Source organism: Ixodes scapularis, unplaced genomic scaffold (genome assembly GCF_016920785.2).
Source record: "Ixodes scapularis isolate PalLabHiFi unplaced genomic scaffold, ASM1692078v2 PGA_scaffold9__187_contigs__length_104089568, whole genome shotgun sequence".
Classification (NCBI taxonomy): domain Eukaryota; kingdom Metazoa; phylum Arthropoda; class Arachnida; order Ixodida; family Ixodidae; genus Ixodes; species Ixodes scapularis.
The window spans coordinates 58881751-58899284 of NW_024609884.1; the positions used below are offsets into that span (position 1 = coordinate 58881751).

At 44.1% G+C, this 17534-nt stretch overlaps 1 protein-coding gene across 1 annotated transcript in view; it reads left to right on the plus strand.

Annotated features, from left to right (window-relative positions):
* The window catches only part of LOC8051991 (titin), a 148906-nt gene that overhangs the window by 96290 nt on the left and 35082 nt on the right, over positions 1 to 17534 (plus strand). Inside the window, 2 exon segments of the mRNA XM_040498619.2 lie at positions 2170 to 2356; positions 6893 to 7024. Coding sequence (XP_040354553.2) covers positions 2170 to 2356; positions 6893 to 7024 — 319 coding nt within the window.

Below are 17534 nucleotides of genomic sequence, written 5' to 3' on the forward strand. Positions count from 1 at the left end.
TACCTCAAGGGGCTCCTTGCAATCCAAGATCACTAATAATTAAAGGCATTTCACGCAACCTCGGAAGAAGCAGAACCCATGAAAACGTATTAAAGCATACTCCTCGCACACTCCACTCCTAAATAAATTCAAACTTGTTTTGATCGTTCTGATAAACAAGGGGGGCACAAGGCCAGCACGGCCACGCCCAAGAACAGTGTGCGTGGCAAGCGCGGTGACGCAGCGGAGTTCGCATATGTTGAGCAAAATTTTGAACGTGTCTTTCATTTTGTGATATTATTATGGGGTGATGAAAACATCACACCATCACATCACACCATAAATTCATCATCGTGTCCAACTACGACAAGAAGCGCATGCTAAACAAAAACCGCTGGAAATCAGTGTTAGATAAAGTGCATCTCCAAAGTACTTGAAGTAAAGTACCAAGTAAATTAGAGGTTATGTATTTGAAGTAAAGTAGTAAGTACACTAGGTCCAATGTACTTGAAATACAATAAATACAACGCACTTTCAAAGTAAAATACAAGTACTTTTTAACACAATATTTCATTATATCCTTTCATAGTGTTCTTTTTAACTGGTATGCTTTGCCCCACGGGTAATCAGGGGTGCATCAGTTATGTTTAGCAATGGCGGTGAATACTGTATAACGTCAACTGGCCACATAGTAGTTGTTTTCGGAGATGACGCCGAATTCAGAAATCCTCCGACTTCTGGATTTGTCACCGCTTGTACTGGCTTGCACCCAAGTGGGTTAAACGTACAAGGAGAGAGCATGACGTCAACCCCGTAGCTTCCGCAAGCAATCTTCTCGTGGAGGAGTGTCCTCTTATAATATGTTTAACTTCCTCGCTTGAGCTGACTTAGGGAGAAGTAGCGAGAACCATGAAAAATTATACCTGAGACTGGGGTAAGAAAAGGACACCATCATACAGTTGAAGAGACAGAGAAAAAAAAACTGGACAAGGCGACGTCTTACCAGAGTCTCAGGTATAATTCATCATAGTTAACCTTCAGCAGTTCGCCTGTGGGCTTACTATTTTATAATGAGTTCGAAATGATGCGGGAAAGCCGCCCTCCACTTCAAACGGAGCGATGCGCTATCTGCTCGCGTTTCTGGTGAGAGTTAAATATCCCTCCTAGTATTTATTGATAGTTGACAAAGCATATTTTGAAGTGAAAAATTAACAATAACAAATTAGGGGACTGTTCTTTGAAGTAGGGAGATGTGTTTGCCACGGGAAGTACCAGAAAAAATACTTAGAGAAAAGTGCAAGTACATACTCAGAAAATATACTGCAAGTAAAGTAAAAAAATGTTTAAACCTACTTGAAGTAGTACTTTAAGTACAATGTACTTAAAGTACTTCCCAACACTCCAGAAAATGCGTCGGGCGGCCATTCTCTAAGATAGAGTTTTAAACTTATTTAAACCGGTTCGCGCTTGGTGGATCCGGAGACCGAACCGATATTTTGCATGGACGACTGAACCGAAGCCGAACCGGAACAGAATGCAAAGCTACTGAAACCAAACCCAAACCGGAATAACGACCAGTTCAACACCCTGCTTTTGATATTCCTAAAGGAACACCAAAGCCAATTTTTGACTTTTAGAAATTGACTTGTTTTTCAAGTTTGTGTTGGGCCAGGATGCTAGGACATTTTATATAAACGTTTAAGGGACTATTTGTTTAAAGCGCATTTAAATATCCCCAAAGACAGAGGGAACACTTTATCACACGAGTCAAGTCCTAGTCGTTTTCAAAGACAGATAAATAACATGTTTGCATCAGGCTCCTCTTCGTCCCAGCAGCAGAAGTACGCTGCTGTGCCATCAGGATCATGTAGCTCTTTCTGGAAAGTTCCCCGGCAGCAGAAAACGCAGTCCAGCGTTAACTATCACCGGGACTAATGTGTCCGGTCAAGGCACTTCTCAAAACTGCCACCCTGCGCGGTCGGTAGAATTACGTCCGAGCTATATTTTCCTTCCTCTTCATATTTGGACAATTTCATCAAAGGTGCTTTTATCTAGTCGAGGTCAAGCAGACACAACGTTTCTGGGACGTTGTGCGTGCTTGCCATCTTTTTGTTCTCCCAGTCCCGGCTAAATAGAAGATCGTATATCAGCTTGCCCGCGTTTTAAACCAAAGTTCCTTGGTTGTTACAGGTGCCCGCAAACCTCCGACAGGACGAAAAACGCCGACCCCCACTTCAGATACGTCTGAGAGAGCACCCATAACCGACGAGTTCGTCAAGTGGAAACCAGGACGGAGAAGAACATCGGAACCCGGAATGCCACCCAAGTTTTTGGCACCCATGGAAGACGTGGAGGTCATTGCGGGCTATCCTGCAACGTAAGCATTCTCAAAGCACCGATTCTGCTTCCCGGTAGAAGCACTTGCGATAAATTGAAAAGGCGACTTATTTACAATTGCTGCATTCGATTTAGCCTCAAGTTGAAGCTGAAGTGTTAACACTAAGAGTGTTTTCAGAAACACGGGCCAAATCGCTTCTGCAAAAACTGCGCATGGCACACGAAAAATATTGACACCTTAGTGGTCTGTTTCAAAGGACACATTAAGGGAAATTATTAGCGTTCAGTATAATTTTGTAATTAGTTGGATTCTAGTAATTAAACGTTTTAATGTTTAACTTTAAAGCTATGGTTTCAATTAGAAACTTGATGCGAATCATCAAATACTACTAAAGCCACCGATATTACAATGATATAAGCCACGCGAAGCATTTTAGGGCGTTCCGACAAATTGCTCAATTTGGACGCGTCTCTAGGTTTCGATGTCTTATCGGAGCGTATCCAGCGTATCTCCGCGCCAGACTCGCCTGCCGTGGCCAAAACGTGAAACGTGCTTGCGCAACCACGCGTCATACGTAAAACTACTTCTTCAAACTGCAGCTGCCACCGACGTAAAAAAGGCAAACCTCACGTGGCAGTTCGCAGGCTTTCTTATCTAGCCTCTTCTGTATACGGGCGATGTGTGGCGGCGCGCGGACGGTGGTAGCGGGATTGCTGGTGCAGAGATCCGCTCGGATAAGAAACCGAAACCTAGAGACGCGTCCACAGTGAGAATGTTGTCGTAACTCCGTAAAATGCTGCGCGTGCCTTATATAATTGTAATGTGGATGGCTTTAGTAGTTTTCGATGATTTGCATCAAGTTTCTATTTGAAACCGTACCTTTAAAGTTAATAAATCAAATTTTATTTACTGAAACGTAATTTTTTTATATATATATTGAACGCTAATAATTATTTTTAACGGGTCCTTTGGCATATACCACTACAGCATCAACCTTTTCTTTGTGCGATGCCTAGATTTCGCAGGACTGTAGTGGTTAGCACTTTCAAACCGGATATTGGGAAACCCGGAGTTCACATTCCGGCTCCGCCAAAGATTTTGTCTTTCGGCGGCTTCGTAGACGGTTTCATTCGACCAAGTCCGGCTCATTCATATACACATTTTCGATTAAACATATAAATAAATAGAGGAGTTTCATTTGACATCGAACACGCGTGTCGGGGTGGGGATTTTGACTTGTATTGTCAGTAATGAACAAAACCGCTCTTACAAATTTTTAACAAAATCTTTTTCCACAAAAATTCCGAAGTGGAGAAAAGTGAACTAGACTACATTTCGGCTATTTGATTTTTGTACACACTTCTGTCGATTAATAGAAATACATAAAAATAATCAAAAACAAATAACTGTATTATGTCCGGGCTCTTTGTTTGCACTAAACTGTCTTGGTATATTTCGAGCTAGAAAAAACTCACCAAAGACACTTAAAACTGCTTATGTGTAGGAATGCAAAAGCATTCCTACACGGAGCGCCTTCTTACAAGCAGCGCGCCACGCCTTCCTTTCGCACATGGCGCTCCAGCGTTGACATCAGGCTCCCCCACTGCGCAGGCGCGGCGTACCATGCCGGCCTCACGGCGGCTTGCGCGCGTCATCTGCGTTGCTGTGCTTTTCTCTCTGTTTTATCTCAGAGGCGCGTGCTTGATGACGTAGTTTCATGACAATCTTTTGGGGACAACGCCGACGGCGTTTCGCGTAATGGGACAATTAAGGCTTTCGCCTTAATAAAAAGAAAGCCCAACATCATGCCGTTGAAGTTTTGGTGACATATTTGGAGCCTTGTGTCTTCAGATGCATCCCAAATGTTGCGTACTAAATACCATACGCCTGCAGTCCCATTTGTGTGGTATAGACTGTACGACTTGATTTTTTATCACGTAATAATTATATAATTTTTAGAGCGCAGCATTTAGGTGCCCGTTTCGGGGTGGAGCGGCGTCGGGGTAACCGCGCGTTGCCTTATGGGACGTTTCTCGTGACGTCACGGGGGTAAAATTTTCCCGCTAAATTTGGCAGGAAACGTTTGCGCTAAATTTAGCAGGGAAATTATTTAGCGGAAAATTACTCCGATAAATCTAGCGGGAATGTTTTCCCGCTAACTAAATCTAGCGGGAAAATTTCCCCGCTATATTTAGCGGGAAAATTGACGTCACGTGACCTCCACAGGGATTCAGTTTCCCCGTTAAATTTAGCTGGAAAATCTTCGCTAAATTTCCCCGCTAAATTTAGAGGGGAAATTTTCGCTTCATTTAGCGGGAAATTTAGCGAAAATTCCTCGCTAAATGGGAGGGGAGCAGGAGACGAGAGGGGAGGGTACGGAGGGGGAGCAAGGGCATACCCTCCCCTTCGTACCCTCCCCTCCTCCTACTCAAGGGCTGCGCTCTAATTCGGCATTACAGAAAATTGTAAACGTCTTTTATTTTTTGTTTAATTTATTCAAAAATTAAATTAGATACATTTAAAGCCCGCTTTATTAAAAATTAATTTTTGTTATTTATTACATTCCCAATGATTTTAACTATCTACTGAGTTCATTCGAGTTCCTCCTTTATCTACAGAAGTGATCAAAGACACATTCACGCAGCCAGATCGGAAAAATGGTAGTGTCGCAACTTGGATTTACTGCAAGGTTTTTAGCCTTAACACGCTAAGGGCAGTGGTCTCACGAATATTTGGGAGGTGAGAAGGTGAATGTAGGTGGCGGTGGAGAGGAGCGGGTCATGTGGACGTCTTTAGGAGACAATTCTGCCCCATCCGCTTTTCCGACGCCACAGGCTATAGGCCTGTCTTATTTTAACACAAAGTGTGTTTACGGGCTGGATATTATGCGAAAAGTGTCAGGCTCGAGTGTGACGAAAATCGTTACACACAAGCCGAGGCAGCACAAAGCATGCACAGCCCATAGTAGGCCATGCATAAGTACCCAGAGAGAAGGCATTCTTAGTTATAGTTTGCCACATGTACGCGTAATTTGGCGTAATAAATTGCATTGGGCGGGATTTGCCAAGCGGCTCAGTAGGAATCAAAACGCCGGACCGTGCGATCTATAGCCCGACGCCTTTACTCGGCGCCACGAGAGGAAGGGAAAGATTGCGTAGACAGCAGGACCACATATGACTCAGGGAAGCCTGCGCGAACAGGCGACCGCCGGTGCGCGCAGGCATGACGAAGCCTAGCTCCCCACATGTTCCCACAACGTCACGGGGCACATCGTGATGCACCAACGGATAGCGCAGCGGGCGTATGATGTTACGACTTAGTTCATCAGCCGAAAAATAGATGAGCGGGTGCGGTGAATCTCCTCCCCTCGCCATTATCTCACTATACCGTAAGGGAGGGGCTACAGGCAATCCAAGGGCCCTAAAGGCTCAAAGCGCTACACGCACCCTCGGAAGATGCAGAACCCACATATTTTAATAGGATAATAAATTCTACTTGGCTCATTTGCATTAGATAGAGCGCCTTCCGGAACAAATTCTCCCCGAGCGCTTTGGAAACATCCCGTCCGAGAGCTGCCGCCGACGCACCGAAGCGAATTCGCCAAGACAGCAGAGGCGGCTGTCTCCGCTCTCTCGACGGGTTTACATGACCATAAATGGCGGTAGCCACCCCTTTCAATTCAAAAGGGAAAACACCGAGGCTCCGCGCGTCCAGCCGTTCCAACTACACAAAAGCAGTCGGCGCCAAGGCCATTGGATTCTTCGCGGAGTGAGATGTGTTCTCAAAATGATTTGCAGAACCCGTGAAAACTTATAATTAAAGCATACTTCTCACACACTACACTCCTTTTTTTAAATTTGAACTTCTCTTGAGCCTTTTCATCAATCAGGTGAACACATGAATGTACTGTGTGTGCAACTCGCCCAAAACCACACAAATTGTCCTAGTAACCGAGAAAAAAAATTACAGGAGGACACTCAAGACTACTTACGTGTAGGAAGGCGAAAGCATTATAGCCCCGCGGGAGAAATGTTTTCTAGTAGTGCTTCTACACGAACTAAAGTTTAGGACGACGTATAGGACGACGTCGAGGACGACGTCCTAGAGATCGACGCCAAGTACAGCGTCTTGAACGACCTCTAGGACGACGTCGACAACGACGTCGAGGATGGCGTCTAGGACGACGCTGAGGATGATCTCTCGGACGACCTCAAGGACGACGTCTAGGACGATGTCGAGGGCGACGTGAAGAACGGCGTCGAGGATGACGTCCTAGAGGACGACGCCAAGAACGATGTCTAGGACGACTTCTAGGACGACCTCTAGGACGACCTTAAAGGGCCCCTGAAAAGAAAAAAAAAACGTTTTTTTAAACAGTTTGTTTGGGAATCGCGTGTCAAAAAATGAATTTTAAGCGAAAAAAAAAGTAGAGCATTTAGTCGGTTCTTGCCTCCTTTCCACTTGTTTTCTCTCTCGGCAATTCAAGCGCGTTTTTTTTTTTTATCGGATTTGGTACATTTGATACTATCACAAAATAACCCTGATCGCTTGATTCTTTCTTTCTTTTCTTTTCAGTCTTGACTGTCGGGCAGTTGGAGTTCCAAAGCCCAAAATCACGTGGTACAAGCAGGGACAACCCGTAAAATACTCTCCAGAATGCAGTCTTTACTATGACACAGAAGGAAACTGCTCGCTCACAATTCACAGGTGAGTGCTGGGACATTTTCAAGCGCCACCAAGCGTGAGAGCAAAACGCTACGACTATCTACTTACAGTGAAAGACAATTGCACCAGTATTTCGAACTCTCGATCAAACCGTCACATGAAGAATGGCGTTTTATGAGGAACGCAGCGGATGTCCAGTGCCGGACTTCCTGGCACGCACCGCCCTGTCTTTTCGAAGCATCGTCACGTCCTTCTTTCCTACTGCTTTTATAAAACATAGAATGTGTTTTATCAGTCGTTTCTTATAAGAAAAAAAAAAAAAAGTCATGAACCAGTGTCATTGCGCGTCATTAAAAGGAATCAGAAGCAGTTTTGTGTTTGAGCAAAAACACCTAAATTGTCTTTATTTGGCCTCCAGAATAACGAATATCGCGATTATTTTTTTTCGATTTGGTGCACGGAGGCTGCATAAATTAATTTTCAAAGTACCGATGAAGCCCGTGGTCCCCGAGGCGTGACGTCATATTAGGAGTTTTCGGAATCTCCGCTCTCTCGCACCTTCAGCGTCTGTCAAAGCTATGCACGCGCATTCTTGCTATTTTGTAAAAGGTCAGAAAGAGACGTCACGACTGGTGCCTGTATGGGGGAATATACGTTGGAAGCTTGTAAATGCACGCGCCGCACACACGAGCGACACACGCTTGGCGGCACAAAGATCCTATACTCTGTTTCATACTTAGTGTGCAACGCTGTCAAAGCTACTGGCGCGAGCATGGGGCTTGATCTCGTTGATCATTTGTACGCGTTCTCGCGCAGACAAAACCATAGATGAAGCCACGCGCTCGCGCCAGTAGCTTTGACAGCGTTGCACACTAAGTATGAAACAGAGTATAGTATGACGTGAGGACTGATCGGAGGTTTTTCGTGTTTTCTCGCCTTTATATACGCCTTCGGGGAAAACGAACGTGATATTCAGATTCACGAGATAAAAATACGTCAGAATTCACTTTCGCTCAAGTTTTTCAACTGTTTCAGCTTCCCTTTAACAAGCGACATACCGGGAGCGTTACACGGCATCATACGAATACCAGGTGTTTCTGCGAGTACTTGGAAAATCCCTACAAATGGCAATTGGAAAAGGAAGAAACCCTTTTTCCTTTTAGCTAATTAGCAAAACAATTACCTTAAATTCACTAATTAATTTTTATTTTAGTAGAAATACACATATTGTTCCAATTACAGACTGGCTGCGAGTCACCGAAAACCCATAAATCTAGAGAGACTCGAAGCACGTGTGAAGCCTGGGTTTGCGCTACGATTTCCACTCGCGCAGCAGGTGGAAGGCTGGCGATGCGAAAACCTGGTAGATAAGAAAATCATCCGCCTTTTCGCATCGCCAATCTTCCGACTGCTGCACGAGCAGAAACTTTAGCGCACCCCCCACGCACCCCCTCCCCCCCCCCCCCCCCCCCCCCACAAAAAAAAAACAACAACAACAGCAAAAAACAACGTACGAATTATCAAAATATTTTCCTTGAATTTACGAATTAACTTAATAAATACTGAAAATAAAACATATGGCTCCACTCAGAAACTCGCTGAGCCTCATCGAAAAGCCCTAAATCAATAAATTTTAGGGGTTTTCGATGAGGCTCAGCGAGTTTCTGGTTGGAACCATATTTTTTATTTTCAGTATTTATTAAGTTAATTCGTAAATTCAAGGAAAATATTTTGCTAATTGGTACGTCTTTTTTTTTTTTTTTTTTTTTGCTATCTCTGACGTTCACCACGGCTGGCAGTTTGTTCCCGAAAAGCGTTTCTTCTTTTCTCAGTCACCCTATTTGCAGGGAATCTTGAAAGTATTCACAGAAACAGCCGGTATGTAGTTTACAAAAGCCCATGTAAACTCAACATAGCAATGACCTGGGGCTCTAACCTGGGTTGGTGCTCCAGACAGATGTTATAGCTATTAAGTTTTTTCGTTTTTTTATATTGCAGATAAGAATTGTCATAGGGGTGTCATGCCTTTATTTGTTGTTTTCATTTAAAGTTTTATATGATATGACAAGACATATCCACACAACAAAACAGAACTTACTTTTGCAAAAATACGTTATTTTTTTCGCAAAAAAGTTTTTTACAAAATTGCGTCTCAGTGAAGGGGGAAGAACGATTTTCCCAATTGCGCGGCGACGCAACCATTGGGGGCCACAGGGTTAAAAAGACAACTTTGTTCGACGTGAATATTTTATTAACCGCACACACTGGTCTACTTGAATTCATTCAATTCATGTTAATTGAGCTTCTATTTTAAGTAAAATAAAACGACAAACTTGGCCACTTGCGCAACTCTTTTATATCTAGGCATTTTTCGGCGATTTTTTCACACTTTTTAGAATTAAGTTTCTAAGCTGAAACATTTTCTACAGTGTATTTCATTATTTATTCATATTTAACAAAACAAATTAACGCTCGAATATTGTAAGTGTGTTGTTTTTTTTTTCCATTGCGCCCGCAGATTACTTCGAGTCATACGAGTCAATCGAATGCCGTGTCAGTGTCACGTGAACTTGGAGTGGGACGCAGTGGAGCGTTGTCACTTGATACGTGGAATTGGCCGAGATGGCTCGGAACGTCCGCTGCAGTCCATCGGAAACTGAGCATGTTCATGCCTAGAGAACACGCTTAGGACCGAATATGCCGCAAACTTAAATTTTTATACGTAATATCAGCTGGCTCAAAAAGAAAGAAAAAAAAAACTTGCAGTTTCTTTTTTATTTATTATTTTTTTTATTTTTTTGTAAATGCATTATAACGTCTGGGGGTTACTTCGACCAAGTACGGCCACTGTGGATGCGGTGCTCGAGTACCACCAGTCGTTGAGACAGAAACCCTCCAAGAGTAATTTACTGCAACATAAACATGGCTCAAAGTTTATTCTTCTGATTTAGAACAGTATAATGCATCGTGTTTTTTTTTTCGTTTTTTTTTTTTTTTTTGCCGATTGCGATTTATTGTTTTTTAAGCGTTCATCGATGGAAATTTAGTAAAAATCAAATATGATTTTTTTCTTTTTTACTTCCGCACAAAAAGTGTACAATTTTGACTTTTTTCAATGTTTTAAAAGCTGCTGATTGAAAAAAAAAAACACTTAACAATAGTTCAGTGCTAACTTTTTGGTAAAAATTAGCAAAGAATAAAATACTCTGTACGAAAGCTTTCAGCTGAGCAACTTTATTTAAGACGTGTTAACAATCGCCGAAAAATGCATAAATATAAAAGAGTTGCGCAAGAGTCCACGTTTGTCATTTTATTTTAATTAAAATATATAGCTAAATCAAATAATATTTAACTAAATCAAGCAGACCAGTTGGCGTGCTTTATATATAAAAATTGTTACGTTGTAGAACGTTGTATTTGCTATTCTTGTGGCCCTCAAAGTTGCGTGTGCGCGCAGTTGGGAAAATCGTTCTTCCACCTCCGCTCAGAGGCGATTTTCTTTGACGAAAAGAAGTATATTGGAAAAGTAAGCTCAGTTCCGATGTGTCGACATATTTTGGTAGATCACACAAAAATTTTATGAAAACAAAAAATACGCATGACACCCCTATGACCGTCCGAGTCTGAAAATCATTGGAGCTTGGGCGCCAAAAAGCCAGCGTAGAGGGAAGGGAGGGGGGGGGGGTATTTCTATGGAATGAAGAATAGCTCTGGGAGGTCCACGTTGCGGAGCAGCTTTGTTTACCAGAACTCCTAAAATATCGACTTTTTGTAAACTTGCTGCTTCTACATTCGCCATTTTGGCAGTGACATCTTTAGCTTTGATTACTTCATCTTACTACTTTAGATAAATACCTGTTGGCGGCAAGAAAAAGCAAAATGGCGCCGCTCCGGAAACGCGCTGGTACTTTTCATTCGAATAAGAGGACATACCGTCGTTGCGCTGTCGTTCGACTGACCCGGAAATTATAGTCAAGCTCAACGTCATAAAAAAATTTTCAATAAAACTTGTTATGTGACCCTTTTTGCTATCCAGGCGATTTTTATAGTTAGCATTATAAGGCGTAGATTTGAGTGTTATTTTCTGACCGCCTATTCGTCATTTTTAAATTACGACATGGAAGCAGCGAAGGTGAGAAGCCTAAGCTCATAAGCTATAACAGTTCCTCATACTATGTAAAAGTGTATGCCTCCGAGGGTGTGTTCTTGAGGCCCGTGCTTGTTGCTTAGTAGTGGAATCGTCATACAGGTGATTAACACGCGGAATAGGTGAAAAGAAAACTGAAAACGAAGCAACACTTAGAGGAAATGCAGGAATGGACAACATGAGACTCTTTTGGTGCAAGCCATTTGCAGTCCTCGGACGTGCGAACGGTGCTCGCCGCAGCGAGATGCCTGCGGGCCGCGTGTTCCAGGCCCCTGCCGCATTGCCACTGAGCTGCCGTGCACAGCTGGAGGCATTAGGCTCCCGGCAAAACGTGCCGGCGGGAGCGGCACGTTTTAATGAAAATGATAAAATAAAATAATGCATAAAATACACAAAGAAATTCATAAATTACAAGATATAAAGAATAAATTAACAAAATAAATAAATGAATGAACGCAACAAAAATAAATCAATGAAGACGAAATGAAAAGGAATAAATAAAGATGGCAACACAAAAAAAAGGATATATAATAAAAAAAAACAAAAAAAAAACTACTTCATTTCAGGTTAAGTCGAGACGCAGCCGACGCTACATACTGATAGGACCAATCAGACCGCTTCAAAATCTCACCGTCGTCGTGTTCGTCATGTCATGTTTCTGTGCGTGCTCGATCATCGCTGAACCAACCATAAGCAAGAAGAACAAGACAGAAACGTGCGCTTTTGACTCTGCTTGATTGGTCCCATTACTTCGTAACGTCGGCTGTGTGGGGACTGAGAGGGGTTAGGACATGGAAATGAAACGGTAGATCAGTCTTGAAATGGAATGCCCATAGGCTACTTAGCATATACGCAAAGTTTTGCGATTCATAGAGCTCTATACTTCCTTTCACCTTAGGTCCGAGCGCGGCCGATGTTATGAGTGAAAGGGCCAATCAAACGGCGCAAAAAGTGCAACGTCATGGCGTGCTCTTTTCACTTGATAGGACAAGCCGGCGGACGAGCACGCACAGAAAGACGGCAAACAACGGCTGGTCCTCTTAGGTGCAGAGAACACGCCATGACGTTTCCCTCTTTCGCTGTTTGATTGGCCCTTCGGCTCATGACATCGGCCGCGCTCGGACCTAAGCTGAAACGAAGTATAGTAATTGCAAAATAGGGTTCTTGCACAAGGCCATGATGCAACGCTGCTACAGAATTCGTAAATCTCACCGGAACCCGCCAAAATCCGCGTTAGGCGCATTCGTCGCTTTAATGCTATGTTTTGTGCACTTTGGGGCCGTGTACGCACTGTACACTTTAAACTTTGATTTTTGACGTGTCATTCCCCCCCCCCCCCCTTCAAAAAAAAAAAAAAAAAGCTATTTTACAATTTGATTATCGTACAGGGCCAATGGTCCTGGGAAAATGCCACCACAATTATCGCTCAAACCTCGGACCATTGTCAAAAGGGGTCTTACCGCTTATCTTGACAAGGCCAGTGTTTTGGTTTCCATTTGGGTCACACTATTGGTGCTTTAGGGGAGGGAGAGGTTATGTTTTCGAAACAATGAAAGCTATGGAACATAGAGATTGCATAAAATGGGAAAGAGGGGCAGTTGAATGTTCTCTATTACCTCCTTAACCACTCCACCTCGAGAGGCCGCGGAGCAGGTTGATGGAATAGGATGGGATAAATACTATAGCATCCCAGCGACTACCTCCAGGAGTGTACTGATTTTGAGGTACGGACTTTTATCGAAGCAAGACTTGTGTGTAACTTTTGTCGTGGGACAAGTTAGTATTGCCAATGGTAATGGCACCAACGCCAAATCCAGCGGAAAAAAAATTAATTTGTAGAAGCACGTTTTATTTGTTGTCAAGTACACGTTTCCCGTATGGAAATTTTATATCTGGGCCATATCTGGCCATATCAAACATTATATGATTATATACGGCCTATATACAACCTTATCTGGCGTATATACAGAGTTATCTGGCGTATATACAGCCTGATATGGTGTATATACAGACATATCTGGCGTATATACAGACTTATCTGGCGTATATACGGCCTGATATGCCGTATATACAGACTCATCTTGCGTATAGACCGTTTTACTGAAAGAGGGCGAGAGAGAAAAGGGGAAAGGGCTACCGGCTATTTCCCCCTTTCTGATTGTGTAGAAAGAGTGAAAGTCCCGGATGAGAGGCTTGGCCGGTGTTGGGTGTCTGCTGTGCCCCAACTTCGTTCGCGCTTTCTTTTCTGTTTTGAACTCGCAAACTTAATTAGAGTAACGGGCTTCGATGGCAACAGTTCCCCGGTCATCAGGACACCATTGCTCGGTCATAGGGTGCACGAATAACGACAGAAAGCGTCGAATACTGTCCGAGGACCTATGTAGCTTGCAATGAATCCGGCAAGACGAGAGCGGCTGCAATGTCTTTAAGCTCCATCGCTTTCCACATGACCCCGATCTTGGCGGCAGTGGATTGCGTTCGTAAACCGAAAAGACATTTCCTCAACACCCTCTTCTCGACTGTGCTCGGAACAGCTTGTGAATGAAGCGCGCACCGAACGCTGTACCGCCGATAAACATGGGGTACGCTCGCAAGATGCGTGCCAGTTTTCTCGTGGTAATTGCTGTTTCAGCTTGTAAAATTTTGTAACTGAATTTACCTTAATATTGATAATTTGCAGTGGTGACTGACTCGATTTCATCATTTACAACACTTACGTGAAGGCTTATTTCCGCCGCCGGGTGAGGCTAGAAATTGTTGAAAAGGTAGTTCTATCGGTTTTCCTGAATAGCGATCCCCTGTGCGATACCAGAGAGTCGGCAAAAGCGCTCCTTGGAGTGCCGCTGGTGGGTTGTTTGGGTTGTTTCCGTTGATTGGGCGCTTTGAAGCGCTGGATAGTCGCTCCAGGGTACGACTCGTGTGTTGCGATCTGCGTCTTCGAGCCCATGTACGTTTCTTTGTTCGAGTCATGGGATTCGCCAGTGCAGCAACGGGGGGAACAGCGGCAGCGAACGTGTAAGTGATAGAAATTGGAGGTTAGTACTCAAAATATTGCATCAAATAGTAAAATAATTCGTGGCTACTTTGACGCTTTCTGCGGTTCGATATAAGCACATCTAGAACGTCTTCGTCGTTCATCCACAATGAAATATGAGGACACGGACACGCAAGATAAAAGCAGCGCAGCAAAACGATATGTAGCTGCTCCGGGTGTTTACAAAAGCTAATTAAGGTTCCCGTTTCGTGTATCGCTTGTTCATTACTGAAAACGGCTGCGTTGAAATGGGCCTATTGCAAGCAAAAATTTATGAATGGTTCATCATTTCCAGTCACGCGGAAAGCGGTGGAGCTTCAAAACATTGCAGCCGCACGTGCCTTGCCGAATTCCATGCAAGCTACGAGGTCCTTGGGCGGTATTCGACGCTTTCTGTCGATATTCGTGCACCCTATGACCGAGCAATGGTGTCCCGATGACCGGGGGACTGTTGCCATCAAAGCCCGTGGCTCTAATGAAGTTTGCGGGTTCAAAACAGAAAAGAAAGCGCGAAAGAAGTTGGGGCACAGCAGACACCCAACACCGGCCAAGCCTCTCATCCGGGACTTTTACTCTTTCTACACAATCAGAAAGGGGGAAAGCGCCGGTAGCCCTTTCCCCTTTTCTCTCTCGCTCTCAAAATGGCGCTACCCACGATAAAACGGTCTATATACAGACTTATCTGGCCAGCCGGTTTTCAATATAACAAAAAGTGAAAAAAAGTAAAAAAATAATTTTTTTGTTAGCAAACTCTGAATGACTCATTATTCGCGAGCTAAATATTAACACAAATAATCCCAAACTTCAGCTTTGACAAGCTTAAGTTTGAGATTATTTGTGCTAGTTTTCACGAGGATTTCAATGTAGCTTAATTATTTCAAAGTGTTAACATTACGCCCGAATAGACGATTTGCTAAATCCCCCAAGCGCTTCGACCCGTACTCAAGGAATCATGGGGACGGCGTTTCTTCAGCTGCCTAGTGATCGAAAATTTCGAGCAATTCTATGGTTACACAGATTTGAGTGTAATTCGGAGTCACCCTGAACACGTGCGGTACAGAACCCAAGTACCGCCAATGTCAGTACTGTGCATTCTGTCCAACCTTCAACCTGGATGAGCTGCAGACATATCTCTTATATTATTATCATTCTCGTACAACTTCAAAGACGCTGATATTAAGTTAGAAACGCTAAAAATGTCATAAACAGCTCCGCTGAATCCGAGCTAAATCCCGGTTTTGGTTGTTGCAATGTCTCGGCTTTTAAGTAATTCCAGCTAAAACAACAATCACGAGAATGATAATATGGTAAGAGATTTCGGCGGCTCAGCCTCTTTGAAGGTTGGACAGAATACACAGTATCATATACGCTGCCATTGGCGAGGAAATTTAAAAGTGATATGAAAGGTACTTGAGCCCTATGGGACGCATGTTCAGGGTGACTATGAATTACACTCGAAACTGTGTGACCATGGAATTGGTCAAAACTAGCGATCACTAAGGAAGGATCACCGTTTCCATAACTTCTCGAGTGCGGGCGGGGGCACTTGGGAGAATTGTAGACAATAAAAAGTTATGAAGTGCTGATTTCAGGCTTGTGTTCTTTTGAAATGCCTGGCCAGATCTGGAATTTCCTTACTTAGCCAGATCTGGGATTTCCATACCTGACCAGGGTTATCAGGCTATATCTGGCAGATATACCATATCAGGTTATATGTGGCCAATTTTTGATATGGCCATATCTGAAATCTTCAGATCTGGCCAGATATAAATTTTTTGTAAGGGTTACACCGGTATATTATTTATTTATTTATTTATTTATTTTAATAGGAAACACTGCGAAATTAAACTTTGAATTTCGGATAATTGGAAAGAAAAGAAAATAAACCCCCCAAAACACCGCCCGAATTTAACGAAGAAACTACGAAAACACGGAACCCTTCTCATGTTTTATTTTTGGTGTGTCCTAGCCACTTTAAGCTGAAACGAAGTTCATCTCGAACCACTCACGGAGTGTGGTTTGTGCGGGACACATTTTGTGCTCCCTGGTTTTTCTCAGCATGATCAAGCTACTATAATTTATTTCATGCTGTGGTCCCCCAGAGCTTTTGGCATCTGGTCAACTCAAGTAGGTTCAACTCTGCTACGCAAAGCAAATTGGGTTATGTGGATATTTATACAGCGTGTAGTTGGTCAGCCATTTAAAGTTGCGACGAGTCACTCGCTGTAGATGAGCAATTTAGCCAGCGCAGTACAACCGCTAGCCTGCGGTCTTTAACGTGCACCACGCAGTAGTGATACACGACCGCACGCCGGTACGATGCTCATCCAGAGCTCTGCTACGCGACGAGCGCGAGCGACGCTCTCGAAATCTGAGTTAGCTCCTAAGAATGCACTTCTCCATTAAAATCCTATCTGTTTCCCCCCCCCCCCCCCCCCCCCTCCCACTGAGAGCTGCGCTCGCTTTCGTGCTAACGGAATGACCCCAGGTTTATTTGTTCTTCATAGAACTCTACCTCACTTTCACAGCGCTGCTGCTCGTTCAGTGCCCCACGGACGCTTCAACGCGACGTCCTGGTGCTCGAACATCGGAATGTCATCCCTTCCATTTAATCATTAATCATTTGATACTGACGATGGACACTGCACCGTCCTGTTGTGACGTTTGTCGTCAAGGGTGGTTCTAAATTATAGCTTAATAGTTAGAACGTATTTTGTCGCGTGAGCTACACTGGCCGAGGTTGAGCAGTTTCGCGTGGCTCGCATAATGAGCCGTGCTCCGTGCTGCGCATGCGCGAGGAGCAGTGACGTCACATGGCGCACAGCTAGCGCGCCGGAGCCGCCGCCACCGCGCGCTCCGCCGCCGCCGCGCCCGCCTAGCCGGTCTGCACATTCCGGAGGAGTGACGTCATAGCCGCGGCAGACGCACTGGCGCTGCCGCGTGCCCAGCTGTGCCCAGCTGTGCCCAGCGCGTGCCCAGCGCCTCCGTTGCGCTGTAGCCAAGTCTGACGCTGCATCAGAGCCGCTTGATAGCGCCTCTCATTTTGTGTCCATAAGCTCGCGCTACGTATATCCTGGCATAGCCGAGCTAAGCCACCGCAATTTTTTTATTGTATCTTATGAATCGGGGACCGCATTGTCACGCTGAAAAAAACAGTAAGTACTCAGGGGCTGATGTGGTGCCTTTTTACAGCTTTTGTCACTGACATTGTAATGTCATCACCTAAGGTGGTCACGTTAACATCATCCGCTAAATTTAGCCGGCTATGTCTCGCCCGCCACGTTTAGCAGAATAGACTGTATTGATACATCTCGAAATTTAGTGGCCATTGCAATAGTGCCACCGCCGCAACAGGGCTCCTTCGCGGGAGG